Raw genomic sequence first — 22,589 nt, 5'->3', positions numbered from 1 at the left:
ATTTCGATTCAACGCGTTGTAATAAAACAATCCAAAGGATAAAGTAAGTAGATATATCTTTGAATTAATAGTTTGTGTGAATGAATAATTATAAGAATTAAATTTACTAACTCAATGACACCTGCTCCTTGATAATGGTGTCAGTTAGGGAACGGCAGCCGTCATCCGTCACGTCACACGTCACAGTGACGGCAACGTGACGGATGACGTGACAGTGACGGTGACAAAATTAGGGGCCCGTGATGGTGACGGTGACGGATGACGAACTGGGTGTGACGGTGACGAGATGGTGACGAGACGGTGACGGAGGGCCTCAGACGAGTAACGTGGTGGGACGGCCGTCACGGATGACGGCCGTGACGGATTTTTAAAATGACCAAAAAAGCCTAAAAATCATTAGATTTAAGCTTTTTGACAGCCAAGATTTCACCACGTGGTGTCGCTAGCTCGATCTCTTGGCATTTTGCAGAAAAGTCCCTGTATTAGTTGATGCGCGCAAAAGGTTGCTGTCCAAAGATAATTGGAGGTATGCCCCTCCAATTTTCTCTCCTCCGCATGGTTTTTCTCCCGTCACACGTGACGATGACGCCATCCGGTGACGGGGACATGACGGGGATGCCTCAAACCATGAAACTGATGCGAACGCGACGGATATTTTCGAAATCCTAGGACGTGTGACAGGAAGATGAGGTGACGAAACTTTCATCATGTCACCGTCCGTCGCGGATCGTCATCCGTCCCATCACGTCCAGGGCATCACGTCTCGAACGTGTCGTTCCCTAGTGCCAGTTGATGGAAAATTTATACAATTTATTGGATAAATATTGTTGTTCAATACTTGAATCCACAATGATAAACTTTTGAATAAGGAAAATTTTAGTTTTAATTTATGCTTTTTAGAATATTTATATATTACTTTCAAGACTCAAATCTAATTTACCGAACGTAAAAGAGTGAAGAAAATATAAATAAGTAAAGAAAAGTGAAAGTGCATCAATCTTATTTTACCTAATATATCCACATAATACAATAAATTATAAATTTTAATGATTTTTTGAATTATAAATAATAACTAATTCTACTTAAATTACCTTAAATGGTGCATAGGGACCACAAGGTGAGGGGGGAGTCGTGGTGAGTGTGTGTGAAGTTGGTGATGATGGATATTATGGGGCTGTAAACCCAATCACACTTTTGGGTCATGATTAAGTTCATTCAAATTAATGGTTCTTCATTATTACTATCGTATGATGTTTATAATGAAGTCAATGAATATATGTAAGGACGTGATGAATTATACAAGATCATTGTATAGTGATCACTAGTCATTAAATATATATCATAAATATTAATATTTAAAAAATACTTGAGATGGACGTCGAGCTATCCATATTTAAATATTTATATTTGACCATATCTATAGTAATTGCTAGTCAATAAATTACAGTATACGGTCTAGTGTCCATTGGTGTAGAGATCCTGAGGACAGAGCATGAGTGCTCTTTAGAGGAACAGAGGAAGAGTTCACTAAATTCATTCATGTGCATTCATGAATGCAATTACACCTAGATTTCAAGCAAGTTGATAATGTCATGATCGTGTAAATGGTCTTTAGAAGTGAAAATCCAAAGACGTCTCGAGTATGGACAACTTTGTTTTGACTATGACTTACAATTTCCTTCTTAAAGGATTCAAATAGTTTATATCTAGCAAGAATGACACAAAATGTGATTGATTGGTCAAAATGGAAGTATCCTATCAATGGAGAATCAGCCAAGAAATAAGAATCATTAATTCCCTAGTTACGGTAGTGGATATATAGGAGAAGCCGCTCTATCATGATCTATGTTACACATCAGTACTAACTAGAATGATGGATAAGGTTTGAGTGTTAATGCTACCCTAATGTCTTCAAGAGTATTGTGTGGAAGACGAATTGTATATATATGTAAGTGATGATGGTAAAAGTTCATAAGAGAGTTTAATTACTACTTATATGTTTTAGAGCATGAGGTGTAGCTTCACCCCCCACAAGTGAAAACTTTACCTATTGTTTGAATTAAAAAAATCACTGGATAATGAGTCTATATGTGAATATATTTAAGTAATAAGGATGGTCAATAAATCTTATTGATTCATTAAAGTTATTAAATAGACTTACACCTAGGCCTAAATGGTCACATGCACAAATCTATGGACATTAGTGGACATACTTAAAGTATAAGGATTTTAAGAAAATATTCACTATAGGTGTCCATGCCAGCTAGGGCGGACTCCCTTGCCTCATCCCTTTCTCAGATTTATCCACCTTCTAGTGATATTAGATGGCGAGAAGATCAATAAGATATTCAAGGCAGCTTGAAGAAGTTGAAAAGGGAGCCATCATTCCAATGATCGCTTGGATACATCTAAAATTCAGACAGGTGAATGACCTTTTAGTAATATTATACAGAGTAAAGTGATAATGGAATTGATGATTCCATCCTTGAATTTTCTTTCTAACTCACTTGAAATCATGTTTAGGTTCATTCTGAAGTTTTGAGAACAAAGGATTCAAGGAGAAACAAGAGAAAGCACCACTTATTCCATTGGGTGAATGATGATGAGGTTAATGGGATCTGTATATTTTTGTGACTACTCTCCATCCTTTTTCTCGGGTTATTGTTTTTGAAGGTACCCTAGGTTTTCACCATCTTGAATGCCACCGTCAACTTTGCGGTTTCTCATTGGGTATGTCGTGATCCATTTCAAATTCCCAAAATTATTCTATAATTTTTTAATACATTATAGTAGAAATAAACACATTTTCTCGTTGTCTTAGGATTATTTTGAATTAATTTAGCTCTTAAAATAAATATAATTCCTAAAAATATATAAATAAACTAAATTTTTTTGTTCAATTCTTTCTCCTTGTGTATTTGACCCTCACTTTATTTGTGCCAGTAAGGAAAACTATAAATATTGTTTTATATATTTGAAACTTTAATTGAATATTTAACCCCAAATTTTGGTTTATGAACTGGTGGCGCTAACTTCTCATCTGCACTGATTCACCACCATATCCACCTGAAAGATCTTGACTTTCCCCTTGCCTTATGGAAGGATAGTTACTCTTATGCTCTTCACCCTACCCCTTGCCTTTGTCATACTTATGTCCTCAAACTCATTGCCCTGGATATTTCTTCAAGCATTGCTGGTATTTGGTGTATTGGGCTTCACCACATGGGAACTTTTGGCCCATCCATTGGAAGCCAACATTATGACCTAAAAGTTTGTTTCTATACTTGAAAGTGTGGCCCAAAGGCTCCATTTATCATCACAAAGCTCACTTATTTGTTTGAGTTTTCACATGTGATTATGGCACTTATGAAACAGATATCTTATCCTTGATTGTCTATAAAATGCCATCTGAGCTTGCTTTTCATGGACACCTCTAGTGCATTCCACTACAGGGGATCTCGCCAAATATGTTGCTCACTTTTCATGATCTTCAAGCTCCAAGTATGAAGCTCAACGGGTTATCTCTGGTGTATATTATTGGAGTCAAGCAGAATATATTGGCCCGGTTTGTAAACTACATATGGCTTTAGTTCTTGCAAGACTAATCAGAGTGTGGTGTAGAAGATATCTAGGAGCATTGTCATACTAGCCATATATGTTGATGACATTATCATTACTAGTAATGATGGAGGAGGAATATCTACCACTAAGAATTATCCTCAGCAATTCATTGCATAAGAGTTGGGGCAACGTCACTACTTCCATGGGACTGAGTTTGCCCATCAACAACAAAGTTGGGTATATTTCGAAGGAATTATTCGCTTGATCTACTACATGTGGCAATGATTCTTAGGTGCAAACTAGAATATTCAAAGATCTGGAGGTCTGGTCAGGTTTCTAGGATGACATGTTGACGATAGTAGAGAATATTTAACAGGTTTGGAGGCTGATGGGAAAACTAACCTACTTGACAATTAATTGCACAAGCATTTCCTGCGTTTGGCTCTTGAGATAAGACAGTTAATTTATCGACAAACGGGTACACTACCACTTTTGGAACTGATGTATCTTTATTTCTGGTCAGGTCAAGACTTTTATGCAGTAAGAGCATCCAAACAGTTTATTCAGGAACCTCATAAGGTCCATAGGGAAGTGACCCTACAAGTTCCTGCATACATCAAGCGAGCTCTTGTCAAGTGATTCATACATAGGTGCCATGTTCATCTATGCCTAGAAACATATTCTGACATAAGGACAAATGATATCAAAAGTCAACCGCCAGCCATCACACATGTTGGAGGAATTTGGTCAAAAAGCACTCACAAAAGCAAAAAGTGATTTCTCAAAAGTAGTCCTAAAGCCAAATACATATGCTTGAGACTACATGCATGATGATTTTTTTTTCTTGCTAGAAACTTTAGGATTTCTCTCACTGGCACCCATGCTTATGCATTGTGATAATCGGGCAGTTATGTTTAGTGCAGGCAACCCTATATTTGATAATCATTCAAAGCACATCATCTTTATGTTCATGACAAGATGTTACAAGGTGTCATATCTTCTCCACATGTGACTTGTATTGTTAAGTTGGTAGATGTTTTTATCAACGAGTGATTCATCATAGAAGTACCTAGAGTTTTTTACTTGAATCAGTAAAAAGATTGTGGCTAGTAATTTATTGTGGAAGGTCTTTAAATATTTTGAATTGGTTAATTTTTTACATTGGTTTCCCAATCTTAACTCCATTCTTGGGTAGGGATAATGAATTTGAAGTCGCCATCGTTGTCATGCGTATTAAATATTTGAATGGCGACATATTTATGCTCATCATCAGCTTACCTTCACCATGTTGAGAAAAACAAGCCGTGATTATCTTCTAATCATCTCAGAGAGGAAAGACAAAGAGCTCCATTTGGAGAGAAAATATCGTTAAGAGATTCCTTCCTCAATGTGGAAGACAAGATAAGCTGGCTACAGTTGGAGGAGAGAGAAAATGAAGAAATTTGATGGCCATGATTCACAAAAAGTCAAGCCCATTCAACCATCCTCATTATCATCCAAGCCCGCTTATACAAACGATGAGGATGATGATGAATTGTCATCATGTTGATAGGATGAAGGCAGTTCGGTCTAGTTCTGTTCAAATGTTTCAAACTACTCATCACCCCAGGGTATATTGGACAGTTTTTCTCCTTAGGTGAATTCTAATCTGTAATATTTACAAGCTATAACAAACTGGTTAAGTAGCTGAATGGAAGGAGACATCATCATAATTTCTCCATACCAACTTTCCCAACTGGTTTGATGACACAACATCAGCCTGCATATTCGAGACGAAACCAAAGTCTTGCGCGCACAAAGAATGGGGACCGAGCACCGGCCCGCGGTTCCGCCTCTGTACACAAAACAATATTTCACTCACACTTACCAGCCAGGCGGTGCTCTTCAGAAGGCGATCAAAAACTCAGGTGAACCAACCCCGAGGCGGGTTCAGTCAATCTCCCCTTCCTCGACTTCGTCACCGCCGCTGGCGGGGGGGGCGGCGTCCTCGGTCTCATCTTCCTCTTCATCTGCCTTCATGTACAGGCCGAGCTTCTCCAGCGGGTTGCTCCCGCTGAACTTGAACCCGCCCAAGGGGCCGTCGCCGCCGCCGTCACTGTCGGCAAGCTCTGGGCTCGTCTCGCACATGGAGGTTGGCAAGTGCTCGTCGACGCCCCCGAGCATCTCCAAGTCTTTAAGAAACCGGCCACTCTCGCCGATTTCCGCCGTCTTCTCCATCTGCCAAAACAGGGGAGACAACCACCACCATCACCATCATCATCTTTGCGATCGTGATTATCATCATCACTGTCAACCAGCGCCGCACCTCTAGAAGGGCCTGACGAGCTGCTTCCCGCTCGAGTTCTCGCTTGCGCTTGGCCTCGGCTGCAGCCTTTGCCTCCAACTGCTGCCGCAAGTCCTCTGCCGCCCTCGCCTCCGCTTGCAGCCGGGCCCTCTCTGTTCCCCACCAAATAATTAGCTTGATTGACAACAAGGGAGAAAGGAAGACATTATATGCTAATCGCAGTAATAAGGTCATTCTGGGGTTCCATTACTCGTTGGTAACTAGGCATGGTCTTTCTGTTCTGTTCGTTTAAAACAAACAAAAAATTCGCACAAAAGAACCGCACAGGGGTCTGTTCGTTGTTCTGTTCCTTTTTTGTGCGAAAATTAGAACAAATGTTCGAACAATTCGCACAAATTTCGCACATGTTGTAAAATACGCAAGAATTTGCACAAAATTCGCACAATACGACCAAAATTCGCACAATGGGTAAAAATCTGCTCAATTCGAACAAAATTCAGTGTTTAAAATTCGCACAAATTCCCACAAATTTTGCACAAAATTCACACAAATCGCACAATCCGAACAGCACACGGGTCTGTGCGAATTCGTTTTTCTGTTTGGATAACGGAACAGAGTGAACAATTCGCACAAATTCACACAAAGGGAAGAGAACAACCATGTCTATTTGTAACATAGTGTACCCTCCTTTTAATTTGAACTGTTTTGCATCCAAGATGACAATGACAATTGATGGCGAAGAGCTGCGATAAACAATGGGTTTGATGACGATGACGACTCATCATCGTCACTCATCTGCTGCTATGATTTGTCAGTGGCATTTTTGTCCTAACCGACGACTAATGGCAAGTATGATAAAAATGCCCACGGATGACAATAACATTAATGTCTTTTTTCTCAAAATGAGAATCTCTGTCTTGACTCTCTCATGATCCATCATAGCCATGACGATAACGAGACATTCATCTGAGGTTATGATGGAGATGCGAACTATGTATGATGACAGACAACTTATGAGGGCGATGACGAATAAAATTTATACACTTGTTTTCAATAAATGAGACCCTCTTTTCCCACTCTCTTAGCATCCATCATTACTGTTACGATGAGGAGTCGCTTCGTTGTCATCCTCGTCATTGATTCCAGGCTAAGATGACAATGATGATGGTGACACCGGTCCGTCACTACGGATGACAACGGTGATCCGTCATCATCATCATCCTAATTGCGACAGAGTGACAACGACTCACCACTCACATCACCATTTTCCTTTTTTTCTCAGAAACATCATCATTCCCTTCCAACCTCTATCTCTCACACTCATCTTGTGAGTTAAGTTTGAGTTTCACAGACCTTCTTGCTGCTGGCGCTCCAGCTCCTTCCTCTCCCTCTGCAGCTTCTCGGGGTTTCCCTTCTCGACCTGGAGCCCAATTCAATCAGCAGAATCAGAACACTCATCAAACACGAATATTTAGTACATGTGGTATGAATCTATGGGGGGAACAGACCTTGTCGAGGGTCTTCTCCCGTGCTTTGAGGATAGTATCAGCGAAGCGACTCCTCAGCAATGCGGCACGGTAGAGCTTCTCTGGGGAGACCTGCCTCTCAGGGGGAGCATGCCCATCTGAAAAGATATTACCGTAAAAGAAGCAAGGGATTAATTTTTTTTATTAAAGCTCCAATCTGACGGTTCTAGTCGATTATGTATGAATAAATGTAAGGTTATCAATGATGAGAGGAAATGGGCGAGTTTCAAAATTTCTCATTATCTTCAGATCTTCCATAATACAAGTGACATATTAATCACAAATATGCATGAGTAACTTTAGGCTCTAGCTATATATGAATTTCCCTTTGAGAAAACAAGTCTTTAAGATATTCCGCACTATAGCTCCAATGGGACGGTTCTAGAGGTTTCTGCATTAATAAAGCTAAGGTATCTATGGTGAGAGGATACAAGTCTCAAATTTCGTGAAGTACAAGTGGATTATCCCGTAACACCGGCAAAGTAGGAGACCAGGGAGAAGAACTTCCTGACCAAAGTTCTAGTCCATCAGTTCTATTCGACTGCATTGAGGGTTCACCAACAATGACGAGTTCAAAGTCTACCTCATCCACAAACTGAATGACAAGAACAAAATCATCATCGTCATACAAACCATGAACTATGACGAGGACAATTTAGCATTGCCCATTATCATTTAAAAGTAAAAGTAGTGACAATGTGACGAGAGAGCAACTATTTTTCAACCATCTACATTTAGTTGGACGATGACAATGATGCATCTGGCATCGCCATCGTCATATGGGTGAAAACAAATGGTCATATGCATCTGCTTTATTCTTTTCATAATCTTTAAGTTTTCTTAAGTGCTGTCTAGGTGCTGACCTTGGCTGCGATCGTCAGCATCGGCGATGGAGTCACCCGTCTGTTCTGGCCGGTCCAAGCCACCACTGATGTGACCTAGAACAAAGCTACAAGGTTGAAGCACGTTCCAGGAGCCATGAAGAGGACAGACCATCAAGAACCAAGAGGCCGGTCAGAGACACCGGTGTGCCTTACGGTTTCCGTCGGCTAGACTCGCCCTCTCATGCTCAAAGGCAGGGCCCGACCCTGTTGCCTCCTGAAAAAAGTTTTAAGATCATGAAAAGTGAGGTAAGCATCGCATACCTCATGCAACAGCTCAAAGTTTGAAAACAATGAGATTAATGTTTGTGGACGAGGTTATCGTTAACAGCATCCATAAACCCGGCATCCTCTTTGGTAGCGACGCATATATATTTTTTTGAGGGCACATTATTGTATATAACAATAATTCGGTCATCGTCTCTTGTCATCTCAATGACTAGAGAGACGAGGTTATCGCCCTCTCGTCTCTTGTCATAGAATCGACTAGAGGGATAACGAGAATAAATCATTGTCGTTGTCATCCTATATGCGGAAGAGAGATGATAACGATGAGGATCTCATCACATCATCCTCATCCTTGCAATTACTGAACGAGAGTATTACTGACAGAGAATAAGATGACTTGTCATCGGTGACGGCAAACACTAAATGAGATTAGGTCAAGGATAAGCGAGGGAAGCATCACACCTTCGAGTTATTGTCCGCAGCGAGCGATTCGCTACCCGATGAGCTCGCTGAATCTGAGTCTGCGAGAGAAAAAATGAGAATCAACCATTGACATTAAATAAATATCTAAAACGAGATAGGAAATCAGCTTTCTGGCCCCCCTGGATCCCCAAAATTAATTAGGGTTGCAATGCAAAAAATAGGGTTCCAGCTAGCTCTCAAAACTTCTGGCGACAGTTTAGGGTCCAAAACGAGAAGAACTAAGACTTCAGTCGGCTCTCACTGGTTATTACAGCAACCGGGGCTCCAAAACAAGAGCGAGCATCTAAGGCTCCATCCAGCTCTGAAACCTTCTTCTGTGATCTACTTTAAGCCAATGATCCTAATCTAAGGAGAACGTGAAATTCAAAGAACTCATTGGCAGGGATATAGAACCAAGGCCTTCCGTAAGAATTAAACATCAGGAAAGTTGACGAAGTATACAGACAGGAAAGTTTGGTGTGGCTTAAAAAAAGAAATGAAAAAACACGCTACAGACAAGCACTCACCGCTAGATGAAGAACCAGAATCGCTGGTAGAACGGCTAGAACTGCTATATTTGCTATTCCCGTGAGCGGCATCCTTTTCTATTTCCACCGGAGGGTAGCTCGTAACAGGGTGATCATTTTCCATGATATCCACTTCTTCATCAATTGCATGTTCGTCTCCTGTTTATATGAATTATCCACTAATTGTTATTCATGAATTTAAAATTACAAGAAAAGAACTTCTGTAAATAAAGAGAAATATATACCTTTACGTGGCTGTATAGATGAATTACTGACACCAGATTCGTTCAACACCTGCTTCGACCAGAAATTTCATGAAATAAAATTAACCAGTCTTATGATAGTTCGGAAAACAGAATTTTTTTGCATTATACATAAACTTTTAGAGGAAACCTGGGTTGATCACCAATCTCAAGTGAGTTTCTATTCTCTTTTCCCAAAAAAAAAAAGTTATTTTGGAACCCACCTCAATCTCACCCAAATCAGGTTTCATCTCCTTTCTCAGGTTCCTTCGGGAGCAGAAATCATCCAAAAGTCTTTGCAATTCAAACAACGTCGCATCACCAAGAGCATCGATATCAATCTCTATCTCGTCTTCATTGATCTGGCTATGGCTACCACTATTTTTCTTCAGGAATTCAATAATGTGGTCCGGTAATTCAGGAATCAGGGATTCCAATCGACTGCTAAGCTTTTGTTTATCCTCTGAAGTCATTCTTTCCTGCATAACTTCCGGGCCCCGGGTCAATACCTCCTCTCTAACATGTACAGTAGGCGGAATCTTTCTCTTTTTCATTTGCGAGGGTTTCACAGATTCTGATTCCAATGCGGCATTGGAATCCAGAGGATGCAGCTTGCTTTCTAAGGACTTCCATTTGGACTCAAATATATTATTCAGGGCTTCTGCCATTATATGAACATCATTCCCCGGCGGATTATACGTCTTTGCATTAGCAAAAGTAAGCCTCACATCTGACGCAAACCCAAGAGGAGCAGAATACGCGCCTGATGCTAACTTTCCCTTTATAGTTCCCAGATCCATTGGATTCTTGATAACAGTGTAATAGTCTGGAATGTTTAGCTTGATTGCATCGACAGGCTGCTTGAAGACCCACGCGTAAGGATGCTGCAACAAACGATTGAGAAGCTGCTCACACTGTTTCATCAGTGTCGCAGTCTTGTTCTTCGATATTGAAGGTTTTTGAGAGGGTTTCTCCGACACGAACTGCCCCAAATTCCCACGTTTTATATCGGGACGCTTCTTTGCTGAAGCATCGGTGGTCGAAGAAGCAGCAACACCGTTCACAGGCCCAGAGAAAAGCTTCTTCTGAAGCTGCAGAATGTGCTCGAGTTCTTCCCTTAGCCGATTTTTCAGTGCCTTCTTCTCAGAACGAGACAGCAGAGAAACTGAGAAGGTTTGCAGTGGAACGTTGAAACCGTCAACTATGTCAGCGTTTAAACTGATGCATTTTCTCTTCGGAGCAGAGGAGTTTTCAGAGTCAATGTGGCTTGAATTGACAAACCCTTCTGACTCATCAACGGTTTCTACTGCGTGACGATAGTCGGGGATGAATCCGGAAGAGGGTCCTTTGGTAAATCTTTGAGCCCTGCCCATCGCTGCCAAAGTGGACTTGTGAAGATTTTTGCACTTCGTGCGTTCTAGAACAACTGTGGGTGCCATTTGCTCACTTTCACGAACATACTACGTTTGTTCATTCCCCGGAACAGCAGTCTTCTAAATTTAAATTATCCAGAGTCTCTTTCTTTCTTGGAGACTGCCAATGAAAATTGCCTAAATTCTCAAAAGTTGAAAGCTTTATCTTCCGCTAACAAATTGCCTCGATCTAGAACAAATTTCTGTCTCTGCACAAAAAAAAGAAAACAAGTGGAGACAATCTCAATCGAAAGTGGGGATTTAAACAGATGAATCCACGAAAAGCGCAAGCAAAAACCTAGAAACTACACGGAACTCTTCAAACGATCAAAAAATTGGCGTCCAATCTTCGAAAGCAAGAAACCCTAATCACCCATTCCAGATCCCACCGTCAACAAACGCGAACCCTAACTCAAAACTCTAAGCGCCATCTCACAAAAGAACAAGTCCTGGCAAAGGAACACACAACCCGCAACTCCGCCGCGCCCAAAACCGAAATCTATTCCGACTAAAGCCAAAATTCAACAACCAGAACGACAAAATCCCCCCTAAATCACGAACAAGAGAGCGCGCCGAAATCAAAAAATACCAAAAAAGCAAACACCCGAGAAAATACTTACAAGAAGAACCGCAACCCCGGCAAAGACAAAGGAGCATACCCTCGCGAGCAAAATGGGCGAAACAAACAGAGACCGAAAAGAACCGCCAAAACTCCTTCGTTTCACTTGCTGTGAGCAATCACAGACGTCTTCTTCGCCATTGCCGATCTTCCTCCGAAGCTTCGAACCCTTCTTCGCGCTCCTCGTTATCTTGAAACGCCGTCGACGGGAGAAGAGAAGGGGAAGAGAACGATAGCCAGCAACGAATACGGAGTTTAGAAAGCACGAGCCTGGTCTTTATATAGAGTGCCGAGGGCGAGCCCTTGCGCGCCGGGTGTCACCGCCGAGCTGCATTGGACAGATCTGAACCGTCCGTTTGTTGATCTTTCGAACGAAACGATCATCTGACGGCTGACGCGTCTTCCTGCTTGGACAGGCGCCCTACGCGGTTTGCGTTCGGGTCCACCGGATCCACGGTCAAGGTTCTGCCATGTCGGCTGGAGAGCATCGGACGGTGAAGAAATGCTTGATTAGAGCTGGTTAAGGAATCAGTTAATTTAATTATAAAATGTTATCAATAATTAACAGGGGAATGGCGCTGAGCCGATCTGAGCCGTCCATTTGATGATCCCCGTACGGGGACTATAATCTGACGGCTGATTCTTGGGCACGCGACGCGGTTTGGGAGCACCGGATCGACGGTCGCCGTTCGGCCGTGTCGGGCGGAAAGCATCGGACGGTGCGATAATTTCTTATTTGAAGCTGGTTAAGGGATTTAAATGAAGTAATTTGGAGGTGTAGAAAAGCAAACAAACTAAAAGATAAATATCCATAAATGTATGGGTAGCTACATATAGACATTGATGTTTAGGCAACTAAATTTCCATGAGAATATATAAATAGATAACATTGACTCAGCCAAAATATTAGATCACTCTAAAATTGTCTTAATATTATTTTACTGAAATTTTAATTTACCCCGCCTTTTCAAGCAACTCAATTTAAAAACAAAATGATTCGACCCAATAGGATCCTAAAGGGAATTGAAATTTTTGCCTTGATACGGAACGATATAAATTAATAATAACTTTACTAAACACAATAATTTTCCCTTTGTGATCCTTAAATGTTTTTGAATCAATCTTCATTTGGATGAATCCAAAATGAGGCATAGAAACTTACATATCTTAAAAGCATTTTGTGCATCCTCTTGTTGATGTTAGCTTCATTTAAATACAAATTTACCATTCATGCCTTAACTAATCTATCCTGTTAAAATAACACATTTTATCTACATATTTTACAAGCATAATCATTTTTATGCAAATCATTTTTTTAACACTAGTATTAATAGATTCAGTTATTCTCGTTAGTGTATTATTTTATTTCAGGGCTGAAAGTAAATAACAAAAATATAAAATAGAAAAATTGTTGTTTGGAGGCGGCAGCGGTGACATCACTCAAGCTGGGCGCAAGCGAGCGAGTGCCGGAGTACTCAAGCGAGAAAGGTAAAACCAGAGTTTTCTGGTCCCCCCTTTGCCTAGGGGCGCTTATGGGGGGGGGGGGGGGGGGGTGCCATGATGATACAGGGTTTTTTAAAGGCCACTTTTCTACTGAATCTTCAATTGCAATAACTTCGTAACCCGCTCCTAGACTCGCTCCTTCCCACAATTACGACTCTATTGTCGGACAATCTTTTTACTTCGCATGGCTTTTCGTTTGCTTGATTGCTGGAAGTCCTCCAAAAGTATGAAAAGCTAGAGGACTATGTACCATCCATTCAAGTGTGGTTGAATTCTATTCAACATCTCAAGGACATGAAGCATGACCTTCCTTCATGAGACCCCCCCCCACTAAACCTAGGAAAAGCCCTGCCCTAACACTTTCTAACTAGGAGAGTCAGCAACTACTATTAGCACTAGTTGAGTCAAATTGATTGTGTCATGTGCAACTTCCTTCTATGATAGCTCATTAATTTCAATTGATTTATGATGGGGGACCATCCAACCTCGAAGACCGCGGCAAACCACTTCATCGAGCGAGGGCTCACGCGCGAGCCCCAGCCTTCAGAATACCCGGCATAGTCAACGGGCCACAAAAGTTTGGCGTTATCTTTCCGTATATTTTTCTTGTTTAGTAGGCCTTGTATGTCGGCCGCATATGTGTTTGTTTTTGTTTGTTCACACGTGTTTGGACCGGTGTGTGGACCTACACGTTTGCGCGTGTGTTAGCCCATGTGTGGGCGTGTTAGGGGACTCTCTCTCCTATTAGGGGGCCCTAATTATGTTTAATTGGGACTTCTCCCCTTTATTTCTAAGGGGGGAGGCCCATATTAGCCCCTATAAAAGGTGGGACCGCCCATAGGAGAGAGGAGAGAAGAAAAGATTGAAGAAAATGTGATTTTAAAGAAATTTCCTGATTTTTTGTGTTTTATTGAGTTTTCGCCACATTTATGGAAATGCCACTGTGACATTAGGAGAAAGAAAAAACACTAAGTTACCCAAAAATTGCCGCCCTCTTCACTAGAAACCGCCGCCGCCTTTGTCGGAGCTCCGACCGCCGTCTCCCGTGACCTTCCCGGCCGCTACCGACGTCCCCTGGGTCGCCCACGCCGCAACCGCGATCACCCATGCTGCCGCCGTGGCCTTCAAGCCACCACCCGGAACCGCGGTAGATGCCGCAGCTGCGGCCGCAAGCCGTAATCGCGGCCGTTGTGGCAACCCGCGGCCGTCGCAGTAGCCATCGGTTGCCGCAGCAGCCAGCGGGCGCCGCAGCCGCTCGCGGCGGCCGCATCAGCCGCAACCCCCGCAACAGCCACGACCATCGCAACAGCCCGTGGCCGTCGCAGCAACCACCGGCCGCCATAGCCGCCACGGCCACCGCAGTAGCTTGCGGTTGCCAGAGCTGTTGTAGCCGCCCGCCATCACGCCGCGGCGCTGTCGCGGCAACCGTGGTCGCGTCGCAGCTGCGCGCCACCACAACAGCCCGCGACCGCCGCCGCCCTAGCAACCCCCGCAGCCCGTTGTGGCTACCACAGCTGCCCTAGTGGTCACCATAGCCCCCCCCAGCCGCAGCAGCCACCCATCACAGCCATGGGCCGAAAACTGGGCCGCAACTTGATCGGCCATCTGGATCTACGCTATCCGCGGCCGCTGCCATCGAACTCATCATCGTCGTGCCTACCGTTGTTGCCCTTGTTGACATTGTACCTGTTACCCCATGCCGCCACGTTCACTGCCACCTTGCCTTGCCACCGCGCCGAACTGCTGCACCTTGGCACCTCCATGTCGTCGCACCACTACAACCTGCTATCGTTGCGCCATTGCCGCGCCCATTGTTGTTGTTAGAAGCAACCGTTATTTTTTGTTTATCTCTTTTTTCTTTTAAGTTTTGGGCCCCGGGCCCACTTCTCTTTAAGTTTCGGGTCCAGTCTTTAAATTTGGGCCCACGTGTAACCCTATAAAAGGGGGAAACATTTTCTTAGTTATTGTGTTGTTTTCTCTTATTCTTCAAAACCCTAGCCACCCTTGTCCATCAGCAGAAAAGTACATCAGTTGTGTCCATTGGTATGCATGTTGCCGCATCTACTTGCGCCGGCACGCTTACTCACACCATTGCGTCTACCTGTGCCGTCATCACGCCTACGTGTGGTTTGCCGTCTACCGCAGTTGAAACAGACATCGTCCCGCCTGCTGCTACTAGTATGCTCATAACTCCCTCTCGGCATTATATTACTTCTATCAGTGCCTCCAAATGTTTGTCCACCGCCACAGTTAGGTTAGTGATAGATAGGAATACGTCAGTGGGAATAGGTTTCTATCGATATGATCCTGGTTGGCGCTTTGAATGGTGCACGCACGAGAAGCAATAGTCGTACTTGCACCGTCTACCCTCAACCCATCGTTCGGGTCATCGGGAGCCTAGTGGCATTCCCAGGTCTCACTTGTTATAACGTAGTGGTCGTTGGTGTCCGTCGACGCCAAATTTATACTTCTCAGTGATTTCATCGTTGCATCATCACTTGCATTACGTCCACATTAGTCGTCTCCACTACATGACATGACTGTCATTGCCCTCCCTCTGTGTAACACGAGCCGTTTGATCCCGGCGTCTGTCATGTTACATCAATTTAGACTCCTTTTCTTTTTTAATAATATTCTGCAAGAACTTTGGATAACCTTCAGAACTTTTCGACTCACTCTCGTATTACTTCATACTTGGGCGGGTCATTATCTCTCATTCTGTTATTGCCACAATAAAGATGGACGTTCGGAAAGAAAGCCTGTTTGTTTCGTAAGGAAAATAAGACACCCACAGCTGGCAAGCTCCACCACTTAGGAACATTTTGATAACCCAACATACATCCCAAGGAGCCCACAAGCGAGTCCACAAGGAGCCCATCTAGGCCCATAGGTAGAGCCCACAATTGATAGCATAGCCCACGGATGTTTAAGAGACCTCAAGAAGTTTGGGAGAACATAAACATTGGGCAGCGACCTCAAGAAGTTTGAGAGAAATTATGACCGGGCTTCCAGCCAACCCTGCCCGAAGCCCATGCAATACTGGGTCATTTTATGCGAACATATATAATCTTGGTTGCCCGATCTTTTCAAGGAAGATTAGTTAACGGGATCCTTTTCATTTTATTATATCTTCTTTCTTTTTATTTTTGGATTTCTGATTGGATGTGGTCGCTGAAGTGGATGGTGGGACTATGTGAACGGCGAATTAGAGTGAGACCCAGTGACGGTGTGGCTGACGGGGCCAATGACGCGACAAATGATGTGGCACAATGGGGTGCACCATAGTGAATGGGTCCATGGATGCGATTAAATCTGATTTTCCTATAAACCGAAAGGTCAAGGGGTAAACCCGTTCATTGACACCCCCATTGTCATCCCTGTCAGGCAATCAATGGAGGCCAGTGATCGGGGAGACCATATGCCCATCCAACGGCTTGGAAGTGTCGTTTGGATTGGAGGCCAGGTTATGGAGGGTCGAGAAAGCTTCTCTCTCGACCCGGTTAAATCTGATTTTACATATTGGACATCTCTCATCACCAAGTTGTAGCAACCTGTGGAGACACTCTCGGCGGTAGTGTGAGCAAGACGAGGGGCGTGACACTTCTCTAGCGGCTCCAAACTCTAAGGGCGGCACCAGGGAAGATGAGCAAGGACACACACCAAATTTAGGGGGTGCGATCGACACCCCTACACCTGCTTCCTTGAATCAGAGCATATTTGGTACCTCCTCCTGACTCGATCTAGATGATAACACGTATCAGAGCATGTTAGATTTCTCTAGTTCTGATTGAATCATGTATTGAGTTGGATTTCATAGAGAATTCATAGACGGGCTTCATTGAGGCATTCGATCGAACATGTACCGTGCATTGAGTAATTTCTCGATTTTATCTATTTTTTCCTTCGATAAGATGGTAACATGTACCATGCATTGAGTGATAATATTTAAATAAAAAATATTTTCAAAATACTTTTTTGAATGGGATATTTGATTTACAGAATCCCCATGAATAGGATCAAATCTTATTTCATGATATTTCCATAATGTTCCTCTTTTTTATTCTTAAGCAAGCCCCCGCGAGGGCTTAGTTGATCTATGATTTATGTTTCATTTTTATTTTTGTTTGTTTCGAGAAAGATATCGATCAATTCCAATTCTTTCTTTTTCTATTGATACTTTTTCGATCGAGATGTATGGATCCATGGATCTATGTGTCTATATAGACCCTGTTCATGGATTAACAAAAATGTGCAAAAGCTCTATTTGCCCGTGCCATTTTATGAGTCTCTTCCTTTTTGAGTAGGGCATCACCACTCCCTTTTTCAACATCTACTAATTTGGAACTTAATTTGAAAGCCATATTTTGATCCAGACGTTTTGGGGATGATGCTAATAGCCAACGAATGGCAAGTGCTTTTCCTTGTGTCAATCATATTTCAATAGGAACTTGATGAGTCGATCCGCCTACACGTCTTGTTTTTACTGCTAGATTAGAAGATATATATGATTTTATTATAAATACTTACTTCTCAAGCCATCCTATTAGTCCCTTCTATCTTATCTTATTCTCTCTCTCTTGACCCAAATTCTTAAACTCTTTTAAAATCAACTAAAAATATTATCATCTTATCTCCTTAATTCTTACACTTCTCTCTATATGTACAATCACATCGTCCAATTAATATATACATATTTAAATATTCTCATTCTTATGATCATTAATATTTTCATACCCTTTCTTCTTCATCTAACTTTTTACAGAAATAAATACTCCTCTTAACTAACTCCCTTCATAAACATCCTACTTCCTAACTATCTCTTATACCTATTAAAATATTACCCCTAAAAGTAATATAAATAATATCTTATATTATCTCTCCCTTTTCCCTAGTCTTCCTAACACTATCCACTATTACATATTATTATATGTTATCTCAAAGTTTCTCTTCTTCCAATTACTTTCTCCCACTTAGAAATCACTTAGATTCTACCCTTTCACTCTCTTTATTATTGTCACTCATCTCTTATATTGTATTATTATACACTTAATTCCTCTAATCACTCATCTCATCATCTTATTATCCCTAATCCTAACTAAATCATTAGATTCACCTCTAAAGGCCAGTCCATATGGAGACTACCTCACTCCTGCTATAGATATATTTGAGTGAGTTTACATAATTAAAAAAATCTATTTGATTTGGGGAAATGAAATCACAATGACATAATGCACACCTAATTTTCCTTCATCACATTCTCTATACCAAATCAATGTCTAAACTTAAACCCTCTCTCAGATTCTAACTCAATAGGCTTATATTTTTTTGAAAAAAATTGACATATATTACTTCTAATTTAATCCAACATATATTTTTTTAAAAATCATTCAATCTCCTTTGATACTAGATTTTCTCTCAAATAAAATCCCCAAAATATAAATTCATTATTAATTCCTCAACAAAAATTCAATAAACTTTATTTAAATGATATATTCTCTTTTTGCAATCTCGAGTAATATTAATATGTGTTCATGAAAATCCAGGTTGTTCATTAATGAATATCCTTCATGAAATAGGAATTGAAAAATGAATAGCATATTATTTCAGGAATAAAATAAGAAACTATGACAGATGAAATATCAAATTTACCTTTACAATTGGTTGCCTTATTTTTAATTAAATTTCTTATGTGCTTCAACCAAGCCCTTTTACTTCCCCCTTCTTTACACATAACTTTGGTCTTCCCTTTTTTATATCCTGATGTTTCTCAGCCATTGTTCACTCCATTGATATCAAACTCAAAAAGAGGATATTTGAAAGAAAAGAGAGTCAAACCCTCATTTATTCTTACATTATTTATAGTTTTCATTTTTCAACAGATAATTTTATGCATATTTGTAGGGGGGGATAACAATATGAATCAAAATAAGAGAGAAATCTCAAAACATATTATATATGGGTAAAACTCCATTACGTTCAAGAAATTTATGATTTTTTTCATAGTCTCTATAATCTAAGCACCAATGAAGGCAAGACGACATTCAAATTTATCAAAAGTATGTAGGAAATATCTTTTTTAGAATTTATCTGGTCCTCGTCACCTATTTGATTGATATAGGTATATGTACTGTCTTGATTTTGAGTAAATATATAAGACTTTACTGCGATTACAAGAGGAGCGATACAATAGGGATTAAGTGATAGAGAGAGGATATTATAAGACAACTATTCTTTTAAGTCATTTCTCTACCAATTGCCAGTAAATATGTTTCGGAAGGCATGCAATTTGACCATTGCCGACCATGCAAGCATTAAAATCAGGTAACCATTTTTTTTATTTTAACTTAAAAAAATAAATATGTCATATCTATATTACAAATAGTTTTTCACCTCTAGCATTTAAGTGATTCAAGCCCATTAAAATAAATTAAAATTTTTCTATATCAACATAAACATTTTGAATTTAATTTTTCAGAAAAATAATCAATATTTTTCTCTATAAAATATTTTTAATATTTTTTTTAGTATGGAGAGAATCATGAATAAATTATGATATAATTGTTAAATAATGAGTAAATTATGATAAGATCATAATTTTGGGCATGTGATGAACCCAAAACAGGGCAAGAATCTCTACACATTTTAAGATTATTTTGGTATCATTTTACTTATATTATCTTCATTTTGGTATGAGTTCTCATTTCATGCACTAAGTGGGTCATCTCATTATAACAACAATTTTAATACAATTTTTACTTAATTTACAGGCACATTAATTCTTATTCAAAATATATTTAAAAAATTATTAATTTTAATGGGTTTAAATATTTTAGCTAGTATTTTATTTAATATTTTTAAGGGAACAAGTTAATTAAAAATGAAAATTAAGAGAGAGAGAGAGAGAGGAAAGGAAAAAAAGGGTTTTAGTAAAGTGTCAGCAGCTGAGCCAAGCGTACCAGCGCTCGACCTAGCCGCAGGTAGGTGAGCTCAAGGAGCCCAAACCTGCATGCAGCAGCCCCCCTCAGCAGCTCACACCGCACAAGGCCATCCCACTTAAGACCCGCACAGAGAGAAGCCTAGGACAAAGATAACTGGCACATCAATGCAAGGGAGATGATATTTTAATTCAATGCTATAGTCGGATGGCACTTACATAGTGACCCATATTTCTAATTCTTTCTATATTGGCTTGTCAACAATAGTCTTCTTTAGCTTCACACCTGGCCTAATGGGCTGTGACCTTTAGAAAATAAAAAAAATGCCATGATTGGGCTTCAAGTCGACCCGACCTAGAGCTTGGGTCATAACGGTCAAATTTAAGAGAAAGGATATGATCTTGGCTGTCAGATCTTGTCTGAATTCAAGCCATTTTTTTTACTTTCTGTATTTTTAGTTTTTTATTGGCTGTGGCTACTGACACATATGATAGGGTAACACAAACCATGAATCGGAGCATGAAGGGTTGATGGGGGGGCTAATGGGGCTGGTGATATGTTACACGGGGTGCACCATAATGAATGGGTCCATGGCTAAGATTTAATCACAGCTGTTGACCATTCTTGTCGAGATCAGATGACCGGACAATAAGCCTGTGATTCACCACTTGCTGACCGGCATCCATGTCGGTCGGTCGGTAGAGGCCAGCGATGGGGGGCCTAGAGACTGATCCAACGACCTCGAGAAAGCTATTGGATCAGGTCAAGCCGATGGAGGGTAGAGAGAGATTTTCTCTCGACCCTTTAAAGTTTACTTTGGAAGCCTAAATGGGCATCTCTTGTTGCATATAGAGTCTCGTTTGGCTATTTCTTAGTCTATCTCAGGCCGTGACAGCCTCGAAGGGTTTTCAGAACTTTAGGATAGTGCTCGAGAAGGTTCCAACAGACAAGGATATGCACCAACATGGAGGAGAAGAGAAGGGAAAGTCACATACTCAGGTTAGGGGTGGCAATCGGGATCCCCTCCTACTCTTAAAATCAAGGCGGATCTGGTAATCCTTTGATTTTTTCTAGATGAAACTAGTATAGGAACATATTAGTATTTAACATTTTCTATTTCATTTGAAGTTAGATCAGATTTCATCAGAATTTAGAATTGCGGCTTGATTGAGGCATTTCCCCCGATATTACCTTATATAAAATACTAAAAATAACTCATTATATACATACCTTTATAACCGTATTATTATACTGATATGATATTCCCTAACCATATATTAGTATATATAATAAATTCTTATAATAAATACTAAAAATACCTTTATAATTTGAGATGAGAATCACACATTAGAGTAAATATGAATAAAATCATACAGTAACTAAAGTAGACAAACATGATGATAAAATGACACTTAAAGAAGCCAAATCTGCTGGTGTTTGGTTCCTTGAATGAATCATCTTAAGAAGCACAAGTGGCTGGCCTTTTGACATATCCACATGATTCTCAACATGTCAGATATTATTTGAGAGTATCTAAAACTCCTTAAAAGTTAAATGAACCTTTTGCGAGTGAGTCTATAGGCATGTGTACTAGTCTAGCTAATGACTTCATTATCTCAATACTTGTTTATTGGCTAACTCAATTAAGTATCCATATCTAAAAATATAATAATTGATGTTTTATCAAATTTATAAAATTGACATATTTAGTTACCAACACATGAGGCCCAAACCTAGGTCATTTGATACAAAGGAGTTTCCATGCCATGAAAAGATTTACATGAAAAAATTTATGTCATCATTTCCATGCCATGTGAAATCCCTCAATCCCAGGAGACTCTTGGAAAGACTAGGATCATAATCAACTATCAAACCTAATAGATCATCCTATTTAAGACTAATGCATTAAAAAGTCAACAAAAACACATTTTTCTCATATTTTCACCACCTTGGACAACATCTTCATTGTGATATCTTGTTTGCATTTGTACCCTCTTATATTAAGGATACACTATTCCATGTTGATGACACAAAATTACCTTTGTGCACCTTTTTTTAATTTCTAAGGTAAGATTGGTTGGACCCTCATGATTAGAGACTCGAATGCCATGGTCAAAACATAAATGTTTATCCACAATATGTCATTTGTGTTTCATGTGTAAGAACCATTTTACACGACCATGGTATGAAACAACCTTGCATATAGTTCAATATGAAATCATCTAGTGATTCATGTGAATCTATTTGGTGAACTCTTTTCCCAAGGAGCGGCCAATACTTCTTTGTGCCTCCACACAAATGTTTATGAGATAAGATTAGATTGTGTTTATTCATTGTGATATTTCAATTTCCTTCTCGAATACCTTATGAATTGGAACACTTAGGATACATTTTTAAAGATAAGTTAAC

The 22,589-nt window shown here is 40.5% G+C and overlaps 1 protein-coding gene across 2 annotated transcripts; it reads right to left on the bottom strand.

The window, feature by feature from the left end:
• Nucleotides 1-5,016: 5,016 nt before the first annotated feature.
• Nucleotides 5,017-12,003, bottom strand: LOC144706210 (transcription factor GTE10-like). 2 transcript variants are annotated; one of them, XM_078579153.1, is made up of 11 exons: nt 11,744-12,003; nt 9,936-11,332; nt 9,715-9,763; nt 9,470-9,628; nt 8,943-9,001; nt 8,409-8,469; nt 8,235-8,309; nt 7,354-7,469; nt 7,199-7,265; nt 5,867-5,997; nt 5,017-5,778 (listed from the first exon to the last, which is right to left on the bottom strand). In XM_078579153.1, the coding sequence occupies exons 2-11, from the start codon at nt 11,148-11,150 to the stop codon at nt 5,491-5,493; spliced, it is 2,220 nt and encodes a 739-aa protein (XP_078435279.1). In that variant the 5' UTR covers nt 11,151-11,332; nt 11,744-12,003; the 3' UTR covers nt 5,017-5,490. The 2 variants fall into 2 exon arrangements, with proteins under 2 accessions (XP_078435279.1, XP_078435278.1); XM_078579152.1 differs by having other exon boundaries at nt 11,783-12,003.
• Nucleotides 12,004-22,589: the final 10,586 nt, after the last annotated feature.

This window comes from Wolffia australiana, chromosome 7, assembly GCF_029677425.1.
Source record: "Wolffia australiana isolate 7733 chromosome 7, ASM2967742v1".
In the NCBI taxonomy this organism is placed as follows: Eukaryota; Viridiplantae; Streptophyta; class Magnoliopsida; order Alismatales; family Araceae; genus Wolffia; species Wolffia australiana.
This window is presented reverse-complemented; position numbering and strand designations above follow the sequence as displayed.